A 23,961-nucleotide genomic window follows, 5' to 3' on the forward strand; every position below is an offset into this window, starting at 1 on the left:
GAGGGCCTCATTGATAGATCTGGTGGTCAGCTTGGACTGCCACATCTTGATTCTCCCCCACATCCCCTCTCCAGCAGGAGAGCACAGACTTGTTTCCTTGGCAACTGGGCTCCAAGAGAGCCAGTATCAATGCACAAATGCTTATCAAGCCTCTGCTTGCTTCAGACTTGCTGATGACTCACTGGTCAACACAAGCCCCATGGCCAAGTCCAGAGTTGATGTGGAAGGACATCACATGGGGGTGGAGCCTGAGACACATGACCTTTGGGGGACAGTAATGTAACAATGTACCCTAGTCTAGTAAGACGCAGATTGAGAACTGGGGAGGGAAATAACCAACTCCAGTCCTGTCTTCCTGTCTCACTTAAGGAAGAAGGAGGGGGAAGCTGAAAAGCACTTGTGAAGGTCAGAGCCCAGGAACACAGGCTCATTGGAAGACTGAGACTTAATCACAGCAGCATGGACTTAACTGATGACCTTGACAAGTTCTGTTGTAGACGAGTACTGGGGAGGAGAGAGAGTGTTCAGGAGGAAGGTGGGAAGTAGACAAAGAAGATAGTGAGAAGAGACAACTCAGAGGGGTTTAGGGTAAAAGAAAGCAAAAAACAACAACAACAACAACAAAAAGGTATATGGAGGGAGACATGGGTAAAGAGAGGGTTTTTTCCTTTTAATGAGAAATATTGTAACATGCTTTTATGCTATTAGAAAAGACCAATAGATGATTCATGGGACTACTGTTCTCCATAACCTCTGTAGGACAACTGGTAACATCTGCTTGAAAGTTTTTCAAGGCAAAAATTATTCAGTACTTTACCATGCTTGAGGTTTAGAACTTTAAGGACTCCACCCAGCATGGGCTGAAACGGATCTAAAATTACTTTCATAAAAAAAGTCTGGCTTTGCCCGCAGGTACCCTTCTATCCAGGTCACTTAATTTTTATAATTTTGTCACTGAATGCCAACTCTGTCCCACCCTGCCCTTCCCCACTGATGTGGATTCCTAAGCACATGGAGTCTTCCTGTGGGCAATATAAAACACCAGCGTTTCTGTTTCTTATTTGCAAATTGTCTCTCTTCAAGCTTCTAGCAAAAGCTAGGCTGGTAGCAATGCTATTCAGACAAGACTGACCCACAAATTAGCTTCCATCTACTCCTCCAAAATCTCTAAATTCACTCCTTACATCAAGAATTGGACACCTAAGGGATAAATAGTAAATGTCATCCATTTATCACCTTACTGATTCACTTTTACGGAGTTACATTTCTATGTTATTCCCTCAACTTTTCCTAAGAAGCAATCATATTCAGCAGTTACATGTGTGTCATGAGAATTTCAAGCAATTTCTATTCTTTTCCATGAGAAAAAGTTTTCTTTTTTTCTAATAAGAAAAGCAGTTTCTCTCTGACATGTAAAGGGCTTGGAGGTGGTCATTCCTGTCCTCCCAAGAAGAAAAGCTGAAAAAACTGAAAATCAACAACCCTTCTTAGATCTGTGAGAAAATTGAGGTCATAAGGCAAGTCACCACACTGAAAATTAGAGAGACAGGTGAATACAGAGAATCACAGCTTCCTGAGAGCAGGAGTCCACCGCTGGAGCCAGTATAGGTAGAAACACTTGCTAGAGTCTAAGTGTGGACCAGCTATAAGTTAAAAAGCCCAGGGGCTGAGTCTTAGTGGAGCCCTTAACATTCACAAGTTTTACCTTCAGGAGCCCCATCAGGTCCTCAGAGTAAAGATCAGAGAAAATTCCCCTCATGTTTCTGGCAAGGGAAGAGAACAAGTAGGTTTTTTGAAACAAGTTCATAGTGTTCTGTTCTTTTTTGTTCTGTTTTTGTTTTTTTGAATTTTTTAAAATTTTATTTTATTTATTTTTTTATACAGCAGGTTCTTATTAGTTATCTATTTTATACGTATTAGTGTATATATGTCAGTCCCAATCTCCCAATTCATCACACCACACCCGCCCCGCCCAACACTTTCCCCCTTTGGTGTCCATACATTTGTTCTCTATATCTGTGTCTCTATTTCTGCCTTGCAAACCGGTTCATCTGTACCATTTTTCTAGATTCCACATATATGCGTTAATATGCGATATTTGTTTTTCTCTTTCTGACTTACTTCACCCTGTATGACATTCTCTAGGTCCATCCACTTCTCTACAAACGACCCAATTGCATTCCTTTTTATGGCTGAGTAATATTCCATTGTATATATGTACCACAACTTCTTTATCCATTCTTCTGTTGATGGGCATTTAGGTTGCTTCCATGACCTGGCTATTGTAAATAGTGCTGAAATGAACAGTGGGGTGCATGTGTCTTTTTGAATTATGGTTTTCTCTGGGTATATGCCCAGGAATGGGATTGCTGGGTCATACGCTAATTCTATTTTTAGTTTATTAAGGAACCTCCATACTGTTCTCCACAGTGGCTGTATCAGTTTACATTCCCACCAACAGTGCAAGAGGGTTCCCTTTTCTCCACACCCTCTCCAGCATTTGTTGCTTGTAGATTTTCTGATGATGCCCATTCTAACTGGTGTGAGGTGATACCTCATTGTAGTTTTGATTTGCATTTCTCTAATAATTAGTGATGTTGAGCAGCTTTTCATATGCCTCTTGGCCATCTGTATGTCTTCTTTGGAGAAAGGTATATTTAGGTCTTCTGCCCATTTTTTGATTGGGTTGTTTGTTTTTTTAATATTGGGCTGCATCAGCTGTTTATATATTTTGGAGATTACTCCTTTGTCCGTTGATTCATTTGCGAATATTTTCTCCCATTCTGAGGGTTGTCTTTTGATCTTATTTATAGTTTCCTTTGCTGTGCAAAAGTTTTTAAGTTTCATTCGGTCCGCTTTGTTTAGTTTTTATTTCCATTTCTCTAGGAGGTAGATCAAAAAGGATCTTGCTGTGATTTATGTCATAGAGTGTTCTGCCTATGCTTTCCTCTAAGAGTTTTATACTGTCTGGCCTTACATTTAGGTCTTTAACCCATTTTGAGTTTATTTTTGTGTATGGTGTTAGGGAGTGTTCTAATTTCATTCTTTTACATGTAGCTGTCCAGTTTTCCCAGCACCACTTACTGAAGAGGCTGTCTTTTCCCCATTGTATCTCCTTGCCTTCTTTGTCATACATTAGTTGACCATATGTGCGTGGGTTTATCTCTGGGCTTTCTATCCTGTTCCATTGATCTATGTTTCTGTTTTTGTGCCAGTACCATACTGTCTTGATTATTGTAGCTTTGTAGTATAGTTTAAAATTGGGGATCCTGATTCCTCCAGCCCCATTTTTCTTTCTCAAGATTGCTTTGGCTATTCAGGGTCTTTTGTGTTTCCATACAAATTGTAAAAATTTTTGTTCTAATTCTGTAAAGAAAGCAATCTATAGATTCAATGCAATCCCTATTCTGTTCTTTTTAACAAAATCCTGCCCTCAAGGGAAACTATTTTACCAGAGGCTAAACAACTTGGGGTTTTACCAGAGCCCAACTGACCTGGGGGAAGGGAAATATCCAGCTCCATCCCTCTCTTCCTGTCTCACTTAAGGGTGAAGGGGTGGGAAGCAGAGAAGCACCTGAGAAAGTCAGAGCCCAGGAACACGGGCTCATGAAAAGATTGAGAGACCTAATCAGAGGATTATGGAATGCTTCTCCTCCCTGCCATGTCTTTATACCACATCATTTGGGCTCCTAATAACAGGAAGTGAGCAGAAAAATAAAGATAGCAATTTGTACTAAATTATTATGCATTATTGGTCCCAATTCTTTATGCTCCTGTGGTATTTTATGCCCACACCCTTTTTTTTTCTGGGCATATTTTATTTTATTATATGATTGCTCTACAATTATTTCATACTCCTAAGATCCATAGGATTCTAATTAAAATTATTATGAAAACATATTTATAATAATGTTAGAAAAAATTTTTAATTACATACAATTCCACTGTTCTATCATACGAACCATTTTCATTTCTCTATGTTTTCTTCCAGTCTTTGTACAAATGCAGACATAATTGCTATGGCCTCAAGGTAGGCAGGGCATATGTTTCTCTGCCCCTTGACTTTGGGCACGGCCACATGACTTGCTTTGGCCAACAGGATATGCGTAAATAAATGAAGACTTGAAATGTGCTTTCTTACAGATGCTCTTGCCTTCCTGTGTGCCTGTAATCCACCATGAGAAGAGTTTTCTTCTAGCAACTGCTGTCCCTTCAATCTGGAACCTCAAGCAAACACACATGAGCACACCTGAGCCCAGCCCACAAGCTGGAAACACGTGCAGCCAACCCACTGCCTAAGCACAGCTACCCCGGTGAGTCCAGCTGAGATCAGCTAAACAATAGTTGACATGCAGGCCGATGAGCATAAAAATAAGTGCTTGTTTTTGTAAGACACTGAGTTTGGGAATATATGTAACACAGTAGAAGCTGACTAACAGAAAGTTTGTGAGTAGAGGTGAGCTGCTGCTATAACAAAAGTGTAAAAAAATTGGGCTGGAAAGCAGGTGGCCCAGAAACTGTTATAAACTGGAAAATGATGACATTTTATATAGCAGTAAAATATTTGATAAAACTGTCACCTGTAGTTACTGGAAAGGCAAGTAACTAATGAAATGAGGACAAAGTTTTAAGGCAGACTGTTGGCTGTGGACTAGCTGTTACTAGTTACATTTGATAAAGTACTAGAATAAAGACAGCTACGAAATGAGCTGAGAAAAAACTGGCCAGATTTCAAGCAGAGATTAGAGGGAATATAGAGATCACAGAAATTGCAGAGTAGGGGAAACGAAACTATTTCCCATCAAATCACAGGAGTGGCTATTAAAACACAGACTCGAGAAAAAGACCAAATCAAAAGTATGGCTCTTTTTAAGACATTGGAAAGGACTAAAGTATCACAGAGCAGATCCTTCCAACTACACAAAAGGACCACTAGAAATATCAAAAAGCTTGGCCCAGAAGCCTGAAGTGCCCCACATTTCCTTAACTGTGTCGAGAGAGAAAGAGAGAGAGAGAGAGAGAGAGAGAGAGAGAGAGAGAGAGAGAGGGAGGGGGGGAGAGAGAGAGCTTATCCCCCAAAGAGTGGTAGGTGTGCCTTTGGACACATGATGCAGATTGTAATCAAATACTTAGAAAATTCACAAAGTTTTTAGGAGGGCTGTGTTTGCAAAAGGTGCCTCACAAACCCAGAGTATAAAAACGAAAAAAAAACAACCCCGAGGGTGTTCACAATGAATAAGGATCTGTGAGCCTCTATATTTTAGAGGCAGGGAGCAGGTTGAGAAGGCCACTCTGCCACCAAGATGGGCATGCTCCCCTATGGCCTCTTCAAAAGAGGCTAAGGAGAATGATGGAAAGTGAAGAACCTCCCAGAGTGTGGAGCCATAGTGGTAAAGGACATGAGCTTCGGAGTCGCTCCCAGAAGCAGACCCAGGGCCTAACCAAGAGACATTCCCAACCCCCAGGACAGTGAAACCTGACAACACTTGCCTACTGGGCTTTCAGAATTGCTATAAATATGACTGCTCAGGGCTTCCCTGGTGGTGCAGTGGTTGAGAGTCCGCCTGCCGATGCAGGGGACACAGGTTCGTGCCCCGGTCCGGGAAGATCCCACATGCCGCGGAGCGGCTGGGCCCGTGAGCCACGGCCGCTGAGCCTGCGCGTCCGGAGCCTGTGCTCCGCAACGGGAGAGGCCACAGCGGTGAGACGCCCGCGTACCGCAAAAAAAAAAAGAATAAAAGCAGGGGGGGGGCGGGGGGGGGATTAAAAGCAGGATTTTAGAAGGACAGAGCAACAGTTCAACAGACACAAAAGAGGCTTGTAAAAAAAAAAAAAAAGAAAAAAAAAAAAAAAAAAAAAAAAAAAAGTCTGCTCAGCCTCTTTCAAATCAAAGTGTTCATTGTGGTTATCCTGTCCCTGTGCTCTCATTCTATACAGGGTGTGCAGAGCTGGGTAACTTGCCTTCTTAGATCACAGGTCTCCTGATCAAGCAGACCTGATGTAGTCATGAAAATCTGGACTTTGAGCCGATGCTGTGATTAGATGAGACTTGGGGGTGGGGATGGATCTTGGAATGGGCGTGAGTATATTTTGCACAAGGGAGGGTCATGAATAATTTTTCACATTGAATTATTGTTTCCAATTATTTATCCCTTGTGGTAGTATTATACAGTGACACCTACTATGGACTGAAATGCCCTCTAAAAATTCATATACTGAAGCCTTGCCCCTCAACATGACTTTATTTGGACATGGGGTCTTTGGGAGGTAATTACGTTTAAATGAGGTTGTAAGAGTGGGTCCCTAATCCAATAGGATTGGTGGCCTTATAGGAAGAGGAAGAGAGAAAGAATTCTCACTCTCTTTCCACACGTAGCACTGAAGAAAGTGCATGGGAACACACAGTGAGATGGCGGTCTCCTACAAGCCAAGAGAAGAGGCCTCAGAATGAAACGTAACTTGCCAGCACCTTGATCTTGGACTTCCCAGACTCCAGAACTGTGAGAAATAAATGTCTGTTGTTTAAGCCACCCAATCTATGGCATTTTGTTAAGGTAGCCTGGGCAGACTGAGACAACACTCCTACCATGGCCTCATGGTGGAGAGAGAGTATTTCTCCAGCTCTTGACTTCGGGCCTGGCCATGTGACTTGCTTTGACCAACAGTATGTTAGTGGTTATAATATGAGCAGAGGATTGACATGTACTTACACAGTGGGGCTCGCCTCTTATGCTTAAGTGATCAGCCTGGTCCCATCTCCCAAAACCTAGTGGTTTATATTAAAAAGTATTTATTTTCATGTTCACTGGTCTTTAGGCCAACTATGGATCAGATGATCTAGGCTGGGCTCCACTGGCAGCTCTGCTTCAAGCAGTGAATTGGTTGGGCTTGGTTCCAGGCTGTGGGTTGAGTTAAGGTCAGATCCACATGTGGTCCAGAGACCAGGCTCAAGGAGCAGCTACCCAGGGAAAACTCTTCATAGCCAACCATTGGAGTATCAGAGGCAAGCCCCACTGTGCAAGGTCATTTCTTTGCTCACATATGTCCACTAACATCCCATTGTGCAGCAAAAGCTGACAGCTACATTATTTGAATTTTGAGACTACATTTTCTCAAACAATGTTGTTGAGAGTATTATATCATTCAGTTTCCCTTATACAAGACACATGAGAAACTGGCCTAGCATTCACTGCTAGGGAAGAATTTTTTTTCTGCCAAAGAACTAGTTTGCTTTTTCCTTTCCAGTAAAAAGACTCTTCTGAATGTAGAAAGAAGAGAAAACTAAATACACACAAAAATATATGTGGGAAAATTACTTTGAGGATTATGGTATTACTAAGATCTCGGGAAAATCCTGAACTACAATAGATCGTAAGTAATCTCAAAGGACAAGGGGCATAAGTAATCTCAAAGGACATAGGGCATGAAACCATGCCCTATGAGGAACTATTGAAGAAAACAGGAACATTTAGGGGAGATTTGAAGGAACAAAACAGAAGTTTTTAAATATCGACAAGGCTGTTATGTTAGATTTGTTTTGTGTCACCTCAGAGGCTGAGACTAGGAGCAATAAATGAATATTATAGAAGAGAATGAGAGAGGGTTGTAGACATAACATATACATTGAGAGATAAGAAGAACCATCATGAATGGGCTGTACTGAGCTCAACTCCACTGGTGTAAAGGAAACTAGCTATTGAATTGTGTCATCTCTGAGGATAAGGGTAAAGTAGGAGATTTGCCAGAGCCTTATCTGCAAGTTAAAGATAAGTAGCTTCCCTATTTCAAGAAGCCCTAGCCAGTCTGACATGTGAAGAGCTTGGAAGTCATCCCTCCTATCCTCACAAAAAGAAAAAAAAAAAGCTAAACAAACTGAAAATCAACAAGTCTTAGATACATCAGGGAACTGAGGTTACAGGACAAACTGCCACCCCGAAAACTGGAGAGACAGCAAAATATGGAGGATTATAGTTTATTAGGAGCAGAAGCTGCAGCTGGAGCCTTGCAGGAACATGTAAAGGGCAATTGACTAATTATTGGCGACTGGGCCCCGACTAGCTTAAGAGATAAATTTGCCTGGGGGCCCTCACACTTTCCTGAGTTTTATGTCCAGGAGCCTCACCAGGTTCTCAGGGTGAATATGGGAGAAAAATCCCTTCATACATCCAGAAGGGGAAGGGGAAAATTAACCACTTTTAAATAAGCCCAGCGTGCTCTGTTCTCCTTAACGAAAGGCTGCTTTTAAGGAAAACTTATTTTAACAGAACTTAACCAATTCAGGTTCTACCAGAGCCTAACTGACCTGGGGGAAGGGAAAACCCCAAGTCCAACTTCCTCGTCGTGTCTCAGTTAATGGGGAAGGAGGAAAAAACTGAGTACTTGTGAAGGTCATAGCTCAGGAGCACAGTGAGCTATCCAAACAGATGTGTGTCACTTTAGGGCTAAAAAAAAAAAGGGGGGGGTGTACATTCTCCATTTTTCTCTTTCCTCTTCACTCTGATGGATGAAGAAAATCACAAGGCCTAAGGGTGTGGCAGAGTCACAAGATGGAAGGAACCTGGGCCTCTAAATCACAGCATGGAGAGTCACCTGTGGACCAGGAACACCCACAGAGGACTGTTACATAAATGAAAGATAAATTTCTATTGTTTGAGCCTTTATACATTTGGGAGTCTGTTTGTAGTCTGTGCAGTATGCCCCCCTTATTCATGGTTTCACTTTCCACAGTTTTAGTTACCCATAGTCTACCATGGTCTGCAAATACTAAATGGAAAACTCCAGAAATAACTCATAAGTTTTAAATTGTGCACTGTTCTGAGTGGCATGATGAATTCTTGCACCATCACCCTCCATCTTGCCTGGGACAGTGAGTCATCCCTTTGTCCAGCATATCCTGCCCATTTAGTCACTTAGTAGCCATTTCAATTATCAGACTGATTGTCTCAGTATCTCAGGGCTTGTGTCAAGTGGTACTTATTTTACTTAATAATGGCTCCAAAGTGCAAGAGTAGTGATGCTGGTAATTTGGATATGCCAAAGAGAAATCACAAAGTGCTTCCTTGAAGTGAAAAGGTGAAAGTTCTCAACTCAATAAGGAAAGTAAAAAAATCATATGCTGAGGTTGCTAAGATATGGTAAGAACGAATCTTCTATTCACGAAATTGGAAAGAAGGACAAAACCCATGATATTTTTGCTGCTGCACCTCAAACTGCAAAAATTATGGTCACGGTGTATGATAAGTGCTCAGTTAAGATGGAAAAGGTATTAAATTTGTGGGTGGAAGACATGAACAGAAAATGATTCAGTACTAACTGTGGTTTCAAGCAGCCACTGGGGGTCTTAGATCATGTCCCCTGCGAACAAGGTGGGGGACTACTGTACTACACTCAGTATTACAATTCTCTTCGCTTTCTTTCTAGAGAAACCTCCACCTGTTCCTTAATCCTCTGAGTCTCTCTAACAACACACTGCCTCTCCAGGAACCTTTTAACCCTTCCAAGAACTGTCCGGGGCAGGGTTTCCCTTATCAAGATCTCCGAGGAATAGTTTCAGGCTTTACTGGGAATATGAATGTAGAGGTCATATCTTGATCTTCCTCTGAAGTGCCAGAATCCCAGGGAAGAGAAAGATACAGCCAGCAGTTGCATGCCCTCCCCCCATTTGGTTCTTTATTTCTCCACTCCCAATCTCGGATTCCCTTGTCCACATATCTGAGGATTTCCACCATGAAATGGCAACTCTCCTTTCCCCTGCCTCAGAGCATCCCCATGAGGGCCAATGATAGGAGCTCTACGTCCAAGGCTGCCTGTTGTCACTGTCTCAATTAGCTTTCACCACAAAAATGCTACCTAACCAGCCTCCTGAGGGCTCAATAGCTTAAAACAAAACAGTGACCTCTTTTCATGTTCACAGGATGGCTGTGCAGCACAGGTCTCATTCTGGAGACCAGGCTGGAGGGGCAGTGACTAACTAGGCATGATTTTGTCATGGCGGAGGACAAAAGCTACCAGAGATGTAAGTGAGAATATGTGAGACCTTCTATGACTCATGTTCAGGACTCACATGTAGTCACTTCCACCTACATTCCATCGGCCAAAGCATGTCACATGGCCATGCCAAGTGAAGGGGCATTGAAGTACATTCTGCACAACTGAGACCTCAGCAAGGTGTGCTATGTAACAGCAGGGTGTACTACCGCAGAAACACAAAGAGGCAAGACCATTAATTCAATCTACCACAGTCCCTGAGAGACAGAGCAATGGGGGCCAGTAGCTATGCTGACTGAGGGCCATGGAGCCTGTACTGAAGGTCAGAAATGTGTATTAACCAGCAGACACTACAGTTCAAGAGGTATTTTGTGGGACTTGGGCTCTTTGGAATCCCTACGGTTTGTGTGTTGCAAAAATTCAACAGAAGGAAAGATGAAATCAGACCAATCACATCATTAAAGAACTATCATGTTGATTCTATAGGTGTTCTGTTCATAATCGTTAACCACTTACTAAAAGATATCCATCCTACCAGAGTACCAAAGCCATGTATCATTTCAAAGACTAGCCTCAGTCACTCCCCATTCAGACTAAGCCAAAGTCTTACCGAGAAAGGAATCACTGAATGATAGAGCTGAGGAGAAGCTCAGACAATAACTAGCTCAACCCCCTCCTTCTGAAGATGAGGAAACTCAGGCAGAGACAAGTGATGTGACTTAGCCGCAAACATGAATGTCTGCAGTGTATTGTGCTGACCCCAGCACTTTGTTCCTATGAGTAAGTCGTGTTAGCAGTTGTGGACTTCCACCAAGGTGGGCCTGTGACAATAACTGAGATCATGCGGCTGTGGTTTCAAAGTCAAGAATTCAGGTGGGACACTGTTGGTTGGCCTCTTCCCAGGGAAAACCTAATCAAAGCTGCATGAGGACAGTGGGGCTCTCAGAGCCTAAAACCCTAGCATAATATTCCTCTTTGGTGAGCTCATAACCTGCATCAATACTTTTTTTGTAAGAAGGTGAGCTGTGAGCAGTGCCCATACTTCTCCTCCCTGACTCCCTCCTCATCTCTCCGTTTGAACCAGCCATTTTCTCAGAAAAGATGGGAATGTCAATCAATTTGAGCTAAGATGCCACACTTGCTCTAAAAATGTTAACTTTATACACAAAAAGAATTGTGCATAAAAACAAACAAAAAATCCTAATATCTACCTCTCTCCCAATATTTGAATCGACTGTTCTCCATCGATTAGACCTCTTTGGTCTTGGTCTTTGGTTGTCCGCCATAATTACACTTCAAAGATGCGATTGTCATACTGTATTTTATATATTGAGAGCTCCACAGTTCCACTGTAGCCTCTCCATGGCAGAGAGAAATCAAAGTCACACATAAATAAATACAGGAATGGCGACGAAAACTTGGAGAAATCTTTCCCTGCAGGCACTCAGTTCTCAGGGACAGTCTGAAAATTTTGACAAAATTCTCTCCTTGACCAAATTTTAGTCAGGCTCCTCTGAACCCTCTTTTCCACTAGGCCTCTACATGGGACACATATACACCCCCTCCGGTCCTCAGCCCTCCCAGCACAGAGAGAACCCCCCACCCTGGATATCCGATCAACCTGGCTTGCCATCAGCAAGCATCCCGTTAAATCGGTTTAGCAAGAGTCCCTCTCCCCTTCTGGTCTCCTCTTAGTATTCCACCCACTGACCTCCTCCCTCCCAGGTGGGTGATAATTCCCCAACTCGTCTTTGCTGTATTCAGAGTTGAGCTGGAGAGCGCAGCTCTACCGCGACAGTCTTGCCAGCTATCTCAATAATCCCGAATAAAGTTCTACTTTTCCGCTTTAACAATTGTCAGAATAATTTCATCTTTAATGAGTTCCCAACAAAAAAAAACAAACCCGGGATCTTTTTCTGGAATGAGAAGAGATTCAGGGCTTCTCCGCTCACTTTTGTTGTATTGTCCACAGAGCTGCACGCAAATTCTTTGAACATTTTGGAGAAGATCCTTCTTTAGAGTTACTTCCTCGATGGCATTACACACTTGGGATTTAACACGCAACAACTACAAAAATCAGGAAGTTCCTTCAACATGTATATTACGTACGAAGTTCTAAACATATGCCTGCCAGAATATGCATGCTTCCCGAAAGATCCTAGACCCTTCCTCACTCCCCCCAACCCCCTCGCTGGTCTACTCTTCATAACACATTCCTTGAAGCATGCCTTAGAGTGCCTCGAGTGCTCGTCCAAGCAAGTGCAAAGCAGTGGTTCATGCAAATAAGCGCGTGAACGTGTGCACCCAGGCTACATTCAGTTCAAACAAATCCGGGCTCTTCCTGCCTCATCTATGCCGAGGTCGCACATGGTGCACAGGAAACTGCACCAGGGGGAGCAGAGAGGGCAGAGAGCACTACTCAGGCCAGCGAGGCGGAGCCGGGAGGAGGGTCGGGAGCTCAGCCAAGAGGAGCGCGCGGCGCGGACCGGCCGGAAGCCACGCCGGGAGGAGGGTCGGGAGCTGGCGCGGGCGCCGTCCCCCGGCGCCGCCGCGGCCCGCTGACATCAGCCGCGCTCCTCCCCTCGCCTCCCAACACCCTCAGCTCCCGGCCGGACCCTCCCTCCTCCCACCACGTGTCCTCCCCGCTCCCTCCCGAGGGGCCGCGCGCACGGGAAGCCGGAGAGACGGAAAGGATGGCGCTGTGACAGCCGGGCCGGAGCCCTCGGCGTCTCCACCGCGGCCCCGGCCCACGCCCCGGCTCTCGGCCCGGCGGTGAGTGCGCGCGGGCGGGCGGGCGGGGCGGGGGCCGGGGGCGGCATGGCCCCTCCCTCGGGCCCTCGGCGGTCGGGCCGCGGCGGGGGCGGGGGGTCCCGAGGCTGCAGCTGCAACTGCCGCCGCCACTGCCTTTGTTGCGGGCCCGCAGGGGAAGGCAGGCGGCGCCGGCCCCGGCCGCTCGGCAGGTGCGCTGGGGCCGGGAGCGGGCCAGGCGGGGAGATGGGCCGGGCCGGGCGCGGGCAGGGAGGCGGCAGGAGCGCTCCCGGCGCGGGGCCGCGGAGAAAGGGAAATGGGACAAGATGGCTGGAGAAACCGGAGCGCGCCCGGGGGCGCGGCAGCGGTGGCGGGCGGGGCGCCGGGCGGGTGGGCGGTGGCGGGGCAGAGGATACCTCTTCGCCTGCACCTTCGCCGCGGGGCGGCGCCCCCATCCCCCCATCTCCCTCCCGGGAGCCGGCGGGGGGGGCAGCGGCCAAGGTCGGGCCCCAGCTCCAGGGATCTGAATCCTGTTCCACCCGCCCCAGACCTATCCTGCCGCATTCGCCCGTCCTTTTTGAAAATATCGAAGGAGCAGACTTTGAACTCCGGAAGGATCTTTTCTTTGGAAGGCCGGGAGGATGCGGCCCACAAGATGCGCGCTCACTCCACACCTAGGAATTGCCCGCGCCCCTAGAGGGCAGGAGCGCGGCCCTTTGTACCGGCCTAGGAGCTGGGCGAGAGAATTTGCAGAAGAGAGAGAATTTGCGGCCCAGAGGCAGCGAGTCTTCTCGGTGGCGGTGGGCCCCAGAGCCTGGCCCCAGCAGATTTCTGCACCTTCTTGCGTGTCCAGGCATTACCCCTCACTAAGGATCACCGACTCCTGGGCTTGGAAAGTCGCTTAAGGCAAAACAGTCTTATTTTCTGACCTGGCTCATGGACAGAACCTTTGAATCTGGAAAATCCAGGTACTCTGGGCCACCCAACCTCGTGATGCTGAACTGGCCCTGTAGGAACAGCCCAGCTGAGCGAGTGCTCTATCTGTGTTCAAATGCCTTCATTGAAAGGAAGCCAATACTGCTGTCTTGCTGCCAATTCCATGTTTGGGTGGCACTGGCTGTGAGAAAGTTCTGCCATTTGATGCACTCTTTAAAACCTCTTCCTGGAATGTTTACTCAGTGGCCTGCTCTGCCTTTGGGTCTCTACAGAACCAGTCTGGTCTGTCTTACACAGATAGCTTTTTAAATATTTGAAGGCAGCCAGGTATGCTATCTGCCTGCAACCCTCTTCTTATCATAATTAAATATGTCACCTTCCAGCTTCCTGGTGCTTTCCCTGAAACTCTTCCTCCCCAGGTCTGGCCCTGTCCCCTTGCATTGTTCCAGCTGAACTGTGCTTGGGGCTGAAAAGGTTTGTGTAGCCCGAGCTGCCCCCATCACAGGCTTTAAAGTGTTCACACTAGCACCTGATTTTTCTGAACTGAATCTTGCTTGCAGAGATGGAGTCCACAGCCTACCCTCTCAATCTGACCCTGAAAGAAGAGGAAGAAGAAAAAGAGATTCAGAGCCGGGAACTGGAGGATGGCCCCACAGATATGCAGAAAGTCCGAATCTGCTCAGAGGGCGGATGGGTGAGTAAGAAGGTGTGGAGTCCACACACAGCTGTGAGGGGCAGGCCTGGGAGCCAGGCTTGTATTAAGTCTCTTCCTCAAGCAGACATAGGAAGTAAAAATAGCCTAGCCCAGCCCGGTGTGTTTGCATTCCTGAGAAAACAGTTCTGTGGCTTTAAAAGGCACAGTGAAGAGAATGGAACTGGTTCTGGGAACAGTCCCTTCAGGCCTGCAGCTTCAAGCACACCATCAGGATCGGAAGTCCAAGAGGCCACAACTGTGTCTCTCTCCTGTACCCGTGGATTCCCTACATCCTGCTCAATGCCGGGCACCTTGTAGACACCAACTAAATCTCTGCTGGCCTAGGTGAAAGAAAAATTGTTCTGCTTTGTTAAGATGATAAGGAAGACTATTCAGGACTACTGAGATAGGTTTCAAGACTGTCACAATAGCGGAGAGAGATCGGGTTCAGCAAGTGGGGATTTATAGCCAAGGAGCAGAGCGGAGGGCTCAGTGGTTGGAAAGTTACTAAGAGGAGACGTCCACGGTGGAGGGTTCTTTCTAAACTGACTTAGCAGGATTCTTGCTAAAACTGGTCTGGGTAGACTGAGAACCGGAGCGGGGTGTGTATGTGTCCAAGGTAGAGCCCTAGTGGAGAAGAGGGCTCAGAGGAGCCTGGCCAAAGTTTGGGTGAGGAGAGAGTCTTTATCACCTACCGCTGGTTGAAGGGAACCATTTAAACCATTTAAGTAAGTCTTGGGGCACTGAACTGACATGAGGAGAGCTTTATGAGATGAGGCCAGTTGACACAGGAGAGAGCTGCATTTCCACCTGGTCCTGGATGGAGGGGTTGGGATAGTAGGCAGCAGTGAATAGGGAGCATATCCAAACAACATAGTGTGTTAGAATTAGAGTAAACTTATAAAAGTGTAAACGCAACAGATATTTATAGTCCTCGTTATGTACGTTATTCACAGTACTTACTGGACTTCATGATAATTGGGCATGAATGGTAAACATTTTAAAGAAGCAACAAAAGGACATTTCTTTTCTCTGCTTAGTTTTCCACTGTGTATGAACGTCATCGGTATACATGTCCTTTGTTTCCAGTGAGAGATCTGTATTCATAGAATCATGGTCCTTCCAAACTATCCAGTCCCGCTCCGCTCCCACTGCATGGGGTGCAGCAAGGTTATCTGTTTTGCCCCTAGGATACACATGTACGCTGACATTTGCTCTTAAAAACGCCTCTTGAGCTGGAACCTTAAAGTTACTGCATTTTGTTGTATGTATGTTATACTTCAATTTAAAAAATTTAAAGCAATACAGCACCAGGCTCTGGGTTTGCTCATCTAGCTATGGAGGCTGGATTGCATTTGTCTCTTCGGCCCACCCTGGCCTCCTCCCCAGTTCAGATCCATGCAGCTGGGGAGATTTTGGAGAGCAGGCATCCGTCCTATCTAGCCCTGAGCAAGAACTCATGGCTTTGAGGCTGCGTTGGCCAACCGGGAACATCTAGACAGAATGGAGAAGTGCGCAAAGCAGGTGCAGTAGAAGCGCACATGTGAGTGTATTGGGACAACACAGAGAGGAGCAAGGTGAAGCCCATGCTTGGCTGGGGAAGAAGGAGGTAACCAGAGGAGCCGGAGGAGGGGGACTGGCATGTGTGGCACCCAGGCAGTCTGCCATCCATCCGCAGCTTCTGAGCACAGTGCTGGGTGTTATTAAGGCAAGATCCCTAGTCTCGCGGGGTTACTAGTCTTGTGAGGAAGATAGGGAAGTAAATCTAATTAACTGCACAGTATTTGGAGTTCTGTGGGGGAAGACGGGCTCTCCTGCAGGCTGCAGAACTGGAGAAGGCAGGCAGGGACCTGGTCTGGAGCAGTAGGTGGTTTTGCCTCCAGCCCCATCCCTCCCAGGGACATCTGGGTGGAGACGTCTTTGGTTGTCATGACTCGGGGTGGGGCTTGGGGAGTGGGAGATCCTACAGGCATCTCCTGGGTAGAGGCCAGGGATGCTGCTACCCATCAGTGAAGCATAGGACAGCTCCCACAACGAAGAATTATCTGCCCAAAAATGTCAGCAGTGCTGAGGTGGGAAAAACCCTGCTCTAGAGCATTTAAACAAGGGGAAGAAAAGAATATGTATTTTGGTTGTTGGGGATTGTGTTAGAGTGATCAATAAAAGCTTCTCAAACCGAAGAATCATGCTGTATATTAGGGTAATATTTCGTAGGAGAACTGGAGTAGAAATCCAATTTCAAGTAGAAAAAAGGGAAAGTGTACTTTGAACCAAGCCTTAGGCATAGGTGGAACCAGCCAAGGGAAGGGGAGGGTCTTGCCCTCCAGGCAGCCAGAAGCAAAAGCACTGGAGAGGAAAGCTTGTGTGTGCAGAGTCCGGAGCAGCTCCTGCAGCTGGAGCCTGCAGTGGAGTCAGGGAGTGGAGGGGATGGGCGAGAGAAGCAGAGGGGGCCAGGGGACCTAGCCAGCCCTGCGGGGGAGTGTGCTGTGCCCAGGAGTCTGAGCTCTCTCCCTAGTAGCCCTGAGGGAGAAGTCCTCGGCTCGTCTTTCTAAGGGACCTTAGGGTTTGCTACCGCCACCAGGCAGAGGCCACTTGGCCTAAGTGGCCTGCCGAGAAAGCACGGGCTTGGGAGTCAGACTTGCTAACTCTGTGACCTTGGGCAAGATAACTTATCAGCCCTGTTTCCTCACCCTTAAAGCTGGGGTGGTGATCCCCGTATCCCTGTACTATTTAAAGGATTCAACAAGGTAACACATTTAACCACGAAAGAGGGAGTGCCCTACACAGTGCCTGGCATACAGCAGGCACTCTATCAGTGCACCGGTCCCAGCCCTCTAAGTGCTGTCTTCGCTGGGTGCATTGAGCCTGGGCAGCGTGTAAGTACTTTAGGACGGTTACCCTTGGAGATAAGCGTTGGAATGCCAGCTCATGGGACCGAGTGAGGCAGCACACAAAAGCTGAAGGAAGAACACCTGTCTGATGAGTCCTTGACCTTCCGAGGGAAGGGAGGAAGGCGGGGATCGAGGGCCTCTACCTGTGAGGCCAAGCAAGGGTGTCCGGGGGTTGGATGCCGGCTGCCTGATTTCTGAGTTTGGCCCAGGGCTGGCCCTGTTTACCTTCTGCTGTGCTTGGCTAGATAAAAGGCCTCTGTGGAGAGAGGGGAGGCCTGCACAGCAGGGCCTGGCTGAAGGCTTGCTCAGTTCTCACAGAAGGTTGCTGTGAGGAGAATTCCTAAGCCACTGCACTGCGCGCCTCTGGAGCATAATGTGGGCTGTGTGAGGATCCTCCGGGGCTCAGTCATAAATGGGAGGAGATGAATCCAGCCTCAGCCTCCAGCTGCCTTCTCACCACTCCACGGCTGCTGATATATTTACCAGGCCCAGGACGTGTTACCTTCTACAAGGTTCGATATGGGTAGCCCCTCTGCAATGACAGGCATAGCCAGTCCTGTGTCCTGTTTTATCAGCAAAGGGAAAGGGACTATAAATAGGTATGGCCTAGATCTGGAATTTCCTAGGGAGAGAAAAGGCCAAAGGGAGAGTTGTTTAAAAGCCTGGGGAGTGGGATGGGGTGGGATGGAAAATTCCTGGCTGCCTGGCTTTCCAGATTGATGAAGTCTGAGCGGAGCCCAGAGACCAATCCGTTTGTACCTCCTGGTATTTTACACTAGGGATTTTTGTCCATTCTTACTTCAAAGAGTAAGTTCAGTCTTGTGACAGATAAATTTTAACAATTATTTGAAACTATTCCAAGCGGAGTAAGAGAAGGAAAGTCCAGAGGTTATTTGCTTAAATCTTTGATTCAAGAACACATTTTTAGGGGATTACTACCTACAGGAAGTGTTCTAGGCTTAGGGAAACAAAACGGAATAAGCCCAGGTTCTGCCCTCAGTGAACCAATGTTCTAGTGGAAGAAGCAGACAGGTAAGCCAAGAGGACTCTGCAGTGTGATAAGTGCCACCAGAGCCTTCAGCCTAGGGCGTCACAGGGCACACAGCCTGGGTTGGGACCAGTTTCCCGGGGAACAGGATGTCTGGGCTGAGTCTTGGAAGGTGGGTGGTTGTCAGCCAGGCCAAGAATGGGGAGGACCTCCGAGGCAGCAGAGCACCATGTGCGGAGACACAGAGGGTGCGAGGATGGTTTGTTCAGGGAACTGCAGCAGCTGAGTACCGCTGAGCGTGTGCGGGGTGGCAGCGGAGGCCTGCCAGCTGGTTACCTGGGAGGCCCCTCTGCCCTCTGTGAGGGCGGGAGCCTTGAAGTCAGGCAGTGCTGTGTCCCACTCTCAACCCTGCCGTTATTGGCTGTGTGACTTTGGGCCAGAAACGGGGCAGCTCTGAGCTAGTTTCCTCCTTAATTAAATGGGGCTGTGGGGGGAATAAGGGAAGCAGTTACGGGGCCTTTCCTAGGAGGTTCTCCCTGTGTGGAAGGGGCTGTGAGGCGGGGGAGGGACGAGGTGGGCTTCGTGAGTAAGAAGGGCCAGGAGATCTAGATGACTGATGGCCGGCGGCCTGAAGAAGCTGCAGGTGGTGCAGACACTGAACTTTTCTAAGCAGATGGAAAACAGTACTCTGATCCCCCAGGCCCTAGATTCAGCTGTGGGGAGTAGCTGTGAAAGCGGCAGCCCAGATCCCTTACCATTGAATACGATGAACTTCGGAGTAGGATCTTTAATGACTGAAGGAAAACACAGTAAAAAGAAAAGCAGAGAGTTGAACAAGAGGGGGTCGGTCTGGGTGGCTTGGCTGCGTTTGGCTGCTCAGGCACCCCCGTCCCACTGGCCCATGGGGATGGGGAGGCAGGTGAGCTGGGAGCAGGCCGTAGAGCGCTCTTCTCTGGCCTTTAGGGCTTCCTGCTGCGGGTCTGGGCATCGAAGCAAAGCAGTCTGCTCTAGCATCTCGTTACGTAAATTGAAGCTCTAATTAGCCCTTCTGTCCTCCTCCTCCTCGTGGATTGGAAAAGGCCGGCTGAGGCCCCTTCTCTCACGGGCCCCTCCCTGGCAGCATTGGGTTCTGAGTCAAAAACTGGGGCTAGTGCCCTACAAATGGAGACTAGTGCCCAGGAGGTCCCTAGCACCCTCCTGGGCTGAGGATCTGTGACCAAGGGAGAGAGCAGGGTTGTGTTGGTGGGGCAGCTGTCTCGGGGTGTTTCCTTGAGCATGGTTGGTTCTGCCTCTGGATGGGGGCTGAGCCATGATCAGCTCTCCCTGCTGTATGTGAGGATCCAGTATCTCCCAACCAGTATGGGGGACTTTTCTTCCCAAGGTGCTGCTCTCCTTATCTGTGGATGCCGGGGGAGAAAAGCACTCAGCAGGGCACGGGAGACCTTGTTTTTGTCTTGGTGTTGCTTCTCGGAGGAGCCGTGTGACTCAGGACAGACGTTTCCCCGGGCCCAAGCCCTCGCCTGTGAGATGCGGGTGTGTGATCTGTGTCTGCATGTGCCTACTAGTCGTTGAGAAAGGCCTGTTCACTGTTGCAGGTGCCAGCCCTATTCGATGAGGTGGCCATATATTTTTCCGACGAGGAGTGGGACGTTTTGACGGAGCAACAAAAGGCCCTGTACCGGGAGGTCATGAGGATGAATTATGAAACTGTCCTGTCCCTGGGTAAAGCTTTGTTTTCTTTTGTCTCCTAGAAGCTCTGAGCCCAGAGAATTGTTTCCACGTCTCTCTTCTCTGGTGTATCCAACATCCCTCTCTCCTGAACTTGGAGTCTGTCCCCTCAATGCCTGTGCCCATTTAATTTCCTGTTTTGGATTTAGGCAGGATATACATATTGTGTCCTTCTACTCAGCGGCTTGTGCCAGCTCTCAGAACCATCCTCATTCAACCCAGGCATTCTCGTCAAAAAAAGAAAAAATAAGACATAATCTAAGAAATGTCACCATAGGTCTGGGCCCGTGCTTCATATGTTCCTTAGGAGAGAAGGCAGGCCTCATTGTTACCCTGTCAGCCTTAGAAGCTTGGGGACATATCCTCAAAGAATCCTTGCTCCCTTCCCAGCCTTGATATCCATATTATTAGAATGTAACCATTTGGAGGGATTTCCCCATTTGCTCATATGGGTACCAGAGTGCTCATTAGATCCGTGGCTGCACCCACCCACTTCCCTTGCTAAATGCAGTTCCTTTTGGTTGTTAGTACATCAGCAGAGCTTCATAAATTCCCTTGGACAGACCTATTTCCCATCATATTTTTTCTTTAAGTATCCCTGAGCCCTTTCCCCCCACCTTTCGTAAATTTGCATATTGAGAAGACTGTGGTGGGATGGGAGTGGAGGGGAGGGTTTCTTAAGTATTATAAAGTACTTATTTTGGCAGTGTTCCAAGACAGTAACACATAGCTGTTACCTGTTCTATTTCCTATAAACAGAATTCCCATTCCCTAAGCCCCACATGATCACTCGGTTGGAAAGGGAGGAGGAGTCTCAGAATTCTGATGAATGGCAGTTCCAGGGAGGAACCTTTGCAGGTACTATGATTAACCCAATTCAACATCCATCCAATGGGAGAATAATGAAGATGAATTTTAAGTTTCCAGGTACATTCTGTGGGGTATTTAAGAGTAAGGCAAGGTTGTGAGGCAGAAAGATTATGGGGAGTTTCAGAATCTCCTTTCCTATGCTATGTGACCTTAGGCGACTTCATCTGCCTCTCTGAGCCTCCATTTCTTCGCCTGTCGACTGTCAGTAATAAGTCTCAACATGCACCTTTGTATGCAGGTGAACCAAAGTGAAGTTTGTATGGCTTTGGTCCAGCGCACATCCTGGGTGCCTCGGTGGCACACCACGCACCTCTGAAAACTAAGGAAAATAGTGTGACAAAGCATGCATCCAGGGTTATTTACTTGGCTTCCTGTCTCCTTAATCTTGGATAGAAAAAGCAAATGGCAGCTGTAGTACATACTTGAGCAAATATGTCTAAAGAAGCACTCAGTCTTTTATCAAGAAATATAGTTAGAGGGCAGGAGTTGGATAAATACAGCTTCCCAACAGCCTGAGTGGTTTGATTTGCCTTCTCTCTATATAAGTAATAGTTTAAAATGCTGTATTTCATTGATTCCAAGACACGTTTTTCCCTCATCACTTTAACATCTCTGCAGTTGACAATGCCTCTTAAAACTGATGGCATGTTATATTTTCACTAGTAGCTTTTTTTTTTTCTTAATGGCATATAATGGTGCATCTTGCAATTGGTGGCATCTTAGTTTTGGTGAGATATGGTAATTTCCGTGAGTCGTATTCAACTTCTGTGGCCCCATTCTAAACAGAAACATACAGTGAAACCCAGTTGTGACATGGGTATGCAAGAACCATACTTCTGCCTCCTAAGCTTAACTTTGCTAAGTGTGGTATTGCTATAGATTTTCTTGGTTTAAGGGATATGATTCAGCCCATGATGATACAAATTCTGTAATATTATGTGGTAATATGGGTTATAATTGGCTTCTCGTCCAGGTAAAGGTTATTTTGACCCAAGCATGGCCCACACAGTTAGTATGTGATCCAAGCTTGTTGCCTGTATTCAGTTTCCAGCTCTGCCACTTCCTAGCTCAGCTACCTTGATGCGTTACTTAATTTCTCTAGACTCACCTGCAAAGAAGAAATAAACAGTTATTGTGAGAATTAGATGTGGTAATCCACGGGGATTGGCACGGGGGTAAGGACTTCGTAAGTGTTATCTGTTATTAGAGCTACTGCTTTTAGTGAGTTTGAGATTAAGGTATTCTTGGTATTTCGACCAAAAAAAGAAAAAAAAAAATCAGGGAATGAGCCAGAAATCATTTTACTTACGGGCACTATCTTTGCCCCTCCCTGTCTGTCTGCCAGAAAATGAAGAATCTGACGTGAAGCCCCCAGATTGGGTGGGCCCGATGAACACGGCCTCCCAGTTTCCGCAGCCTCAGCACCTTGACAGCTATGGCCTCCGTCTGCCTCGGGACATCACAGAGCTGCCCGAGTGGGGCGAGGGGTACCCCTTCTACATGGCCGTGGGCTTCCCCGGGTACGACCTCTCGGCAGACGACCTGGCTGGGAAGTTTCAGTTCAGCCGGGGCATGCGCCGCAGTTACGACGCGGGGTTCAAGTTAATGGTGGTGGAGTACGCCGAGAGCACCAACAACTGCCAGGCGGCCAAGCAGTTCGGGGTGCTGGAAAAAAACGTCCGCGACTGGCGCAAAGTGAAGCCGCAGCTGCAGAATGCCCACGCCATGCGGCGCGCCTTCCGGGGCCCCAAAAACGGGCGCTTCGCCCTGGTGGACCAGCGCGTGGCCGAGTACGTTCGATACATGCAGGCCAAAGGGGACCCCATCACCAGGGAGGCCATGCAGCTGAAAGCTCTGGAGATTGCCCAGGAGATGAACATTCCGGAGAAAGGGTTCAAGGCCAGCCTGGGCTGGTGTCGAAGAATGATGCGAAGGTATGACTTGTCTCTGCGGCATAAGGTACCGGTGCCCCAGCAGCTGCCGGAAGACCTGACCGAGAAGCTCGTCACCTACCAGCGGAGCGTCCTGGCTCTGCGCAGGGCACACGACTACCAGGTGGCTCAGATGGGAAATGCTGACGAGACGCCCATTTGCTTAGAGGTGCCCTCGAGGGTGACTGTGGACAACCAGGGTGAAAAGCCCGTCTTGGTCAAGACGCCAGGCAGGGAGAAACTGAAAATCACCGCCATGCTTGGTGTCTTGGCAGATGGGAGGAAGTTACCTCCGTACATCATCCTGAGGGGCACATACATCCCCCCCGGGAAGTTCCCCAGTGGCATGGAAATCCGTTGTCACCGGTACGGATGGATGACGGAGGACTTGATGCAGGACTGGTTGGAAGTGGTGTGGAGGCGGAGAACCGGTGCAGTGCCCAAGCAGCGAGGGATGCTGATCCTCAACGGCTTCCGGGGCCACGCCACTGATTCGGTGAAGAGCTCCATGGAAAGCATGAACACCGACATGGTCATCATCCCGGGGGGCCTGACCTCGCAGCTGCAGGTGTTGGATGTGGTGGTCTACAAACCCCTGAATGACAGTGTCCGGGCCCAGTACTCCAACTGGCTCCTGGCGGGGAACCTGGCACTGAGCCCCACGGGGAACGCCAAGAAGCCGCCCCTCGGCCTCTTTCTGGAGTGGGTCATGGTGGCATGGAATAGCATCTCAAGCGAATCCATCGTCCAGGGGTTCAAGAAGTGCCACATCTCCAGCAATTTGGAGGACGAGGATGACGTCCTGTGGGAAATCGAGAGTGAGCTGCCAGGAGGAGGGGAACCGCCCAAAGAGTGCGACACTGAGAGCCTGACAGAGAGCAACTGAGGGAAAGCCAAGGTAAGCAGTCGGGAGGAACCACCCGGCACCTACCCTGAGGGACGTGTTGGGTTCCACAGACACCTTTTCTCTTGCCATTATTTTCCTCTGTTTCCGAGAACTCTTCGAGCCCACAGTGCAGTGCTGTAGGTACCAGGCCATCAGCATTTTCTCCTTTATGTGAAACTTTGGTTGCTTGGCTTATTTCGTGGGTACTTTGTATAATGCGTGAAGTGAACAAGGAGTGAGCTCCCAGAACATTTAATCTGAGAGCCGTAATTATCGCTGAAATTATTTGGGCCTGGAAGAGC

General features: G+C 47.8%; 1 protein-coding gene across 1 annotated transcript in view; it reads left to right on the top strand.

The window, feature by feature from the left end:
* The first annotated feature begins 12,652 nt into the window (after positions 1-12,652).
* The window catches only part of POGK (pogo transposable element derived with KRAB domain), a 15,366-nt gene continuing 4,057 nt past the window's right edge, over positions 12,653-23,961 (top strand). Inside the window, exons 1-5 of the mRNA XM_007458087.1 lie at positions 12,653-12,759; positions 14,232-14,365; positions 19,840-19,966; positions 20,732-20,830; positions 22,188-23,671. Coding sequence (XP_007458149.1) covers positions 14,234-14,365; positions 19,840-19,966; positions 20,732-20,830; positions 22,188-23,659 — 1,830 coding nt within the window. The 5' untranslated portion in view covers positions 12,653-12,759; positions 14,232-14,233 and the 3' untranslated portion in view covers positions 23,660-23,671. The remainder of the gene's footprint in view (positions 12,760-14,231; positions 14,366-19,839; positions 19,967-20,731; positions 20,831-22,187; positions 23,672-23,961) is intronic.

This window comes from Lipotes vexillifer, unplaced genomic scaffold (genome assembly GCF_000442215.2).
Source record: "Lipotes vexillifer unplaced genomic scaffold, Lipotes_vexillifer_v1.1 scaffold189, whole genome shotgun sequence".
NCBI lineage: Eukaryota > Metazoa > Chordata > Mammalia > Artiodactyla > Lipotidae > Lipotes > Lipotes vexillifer.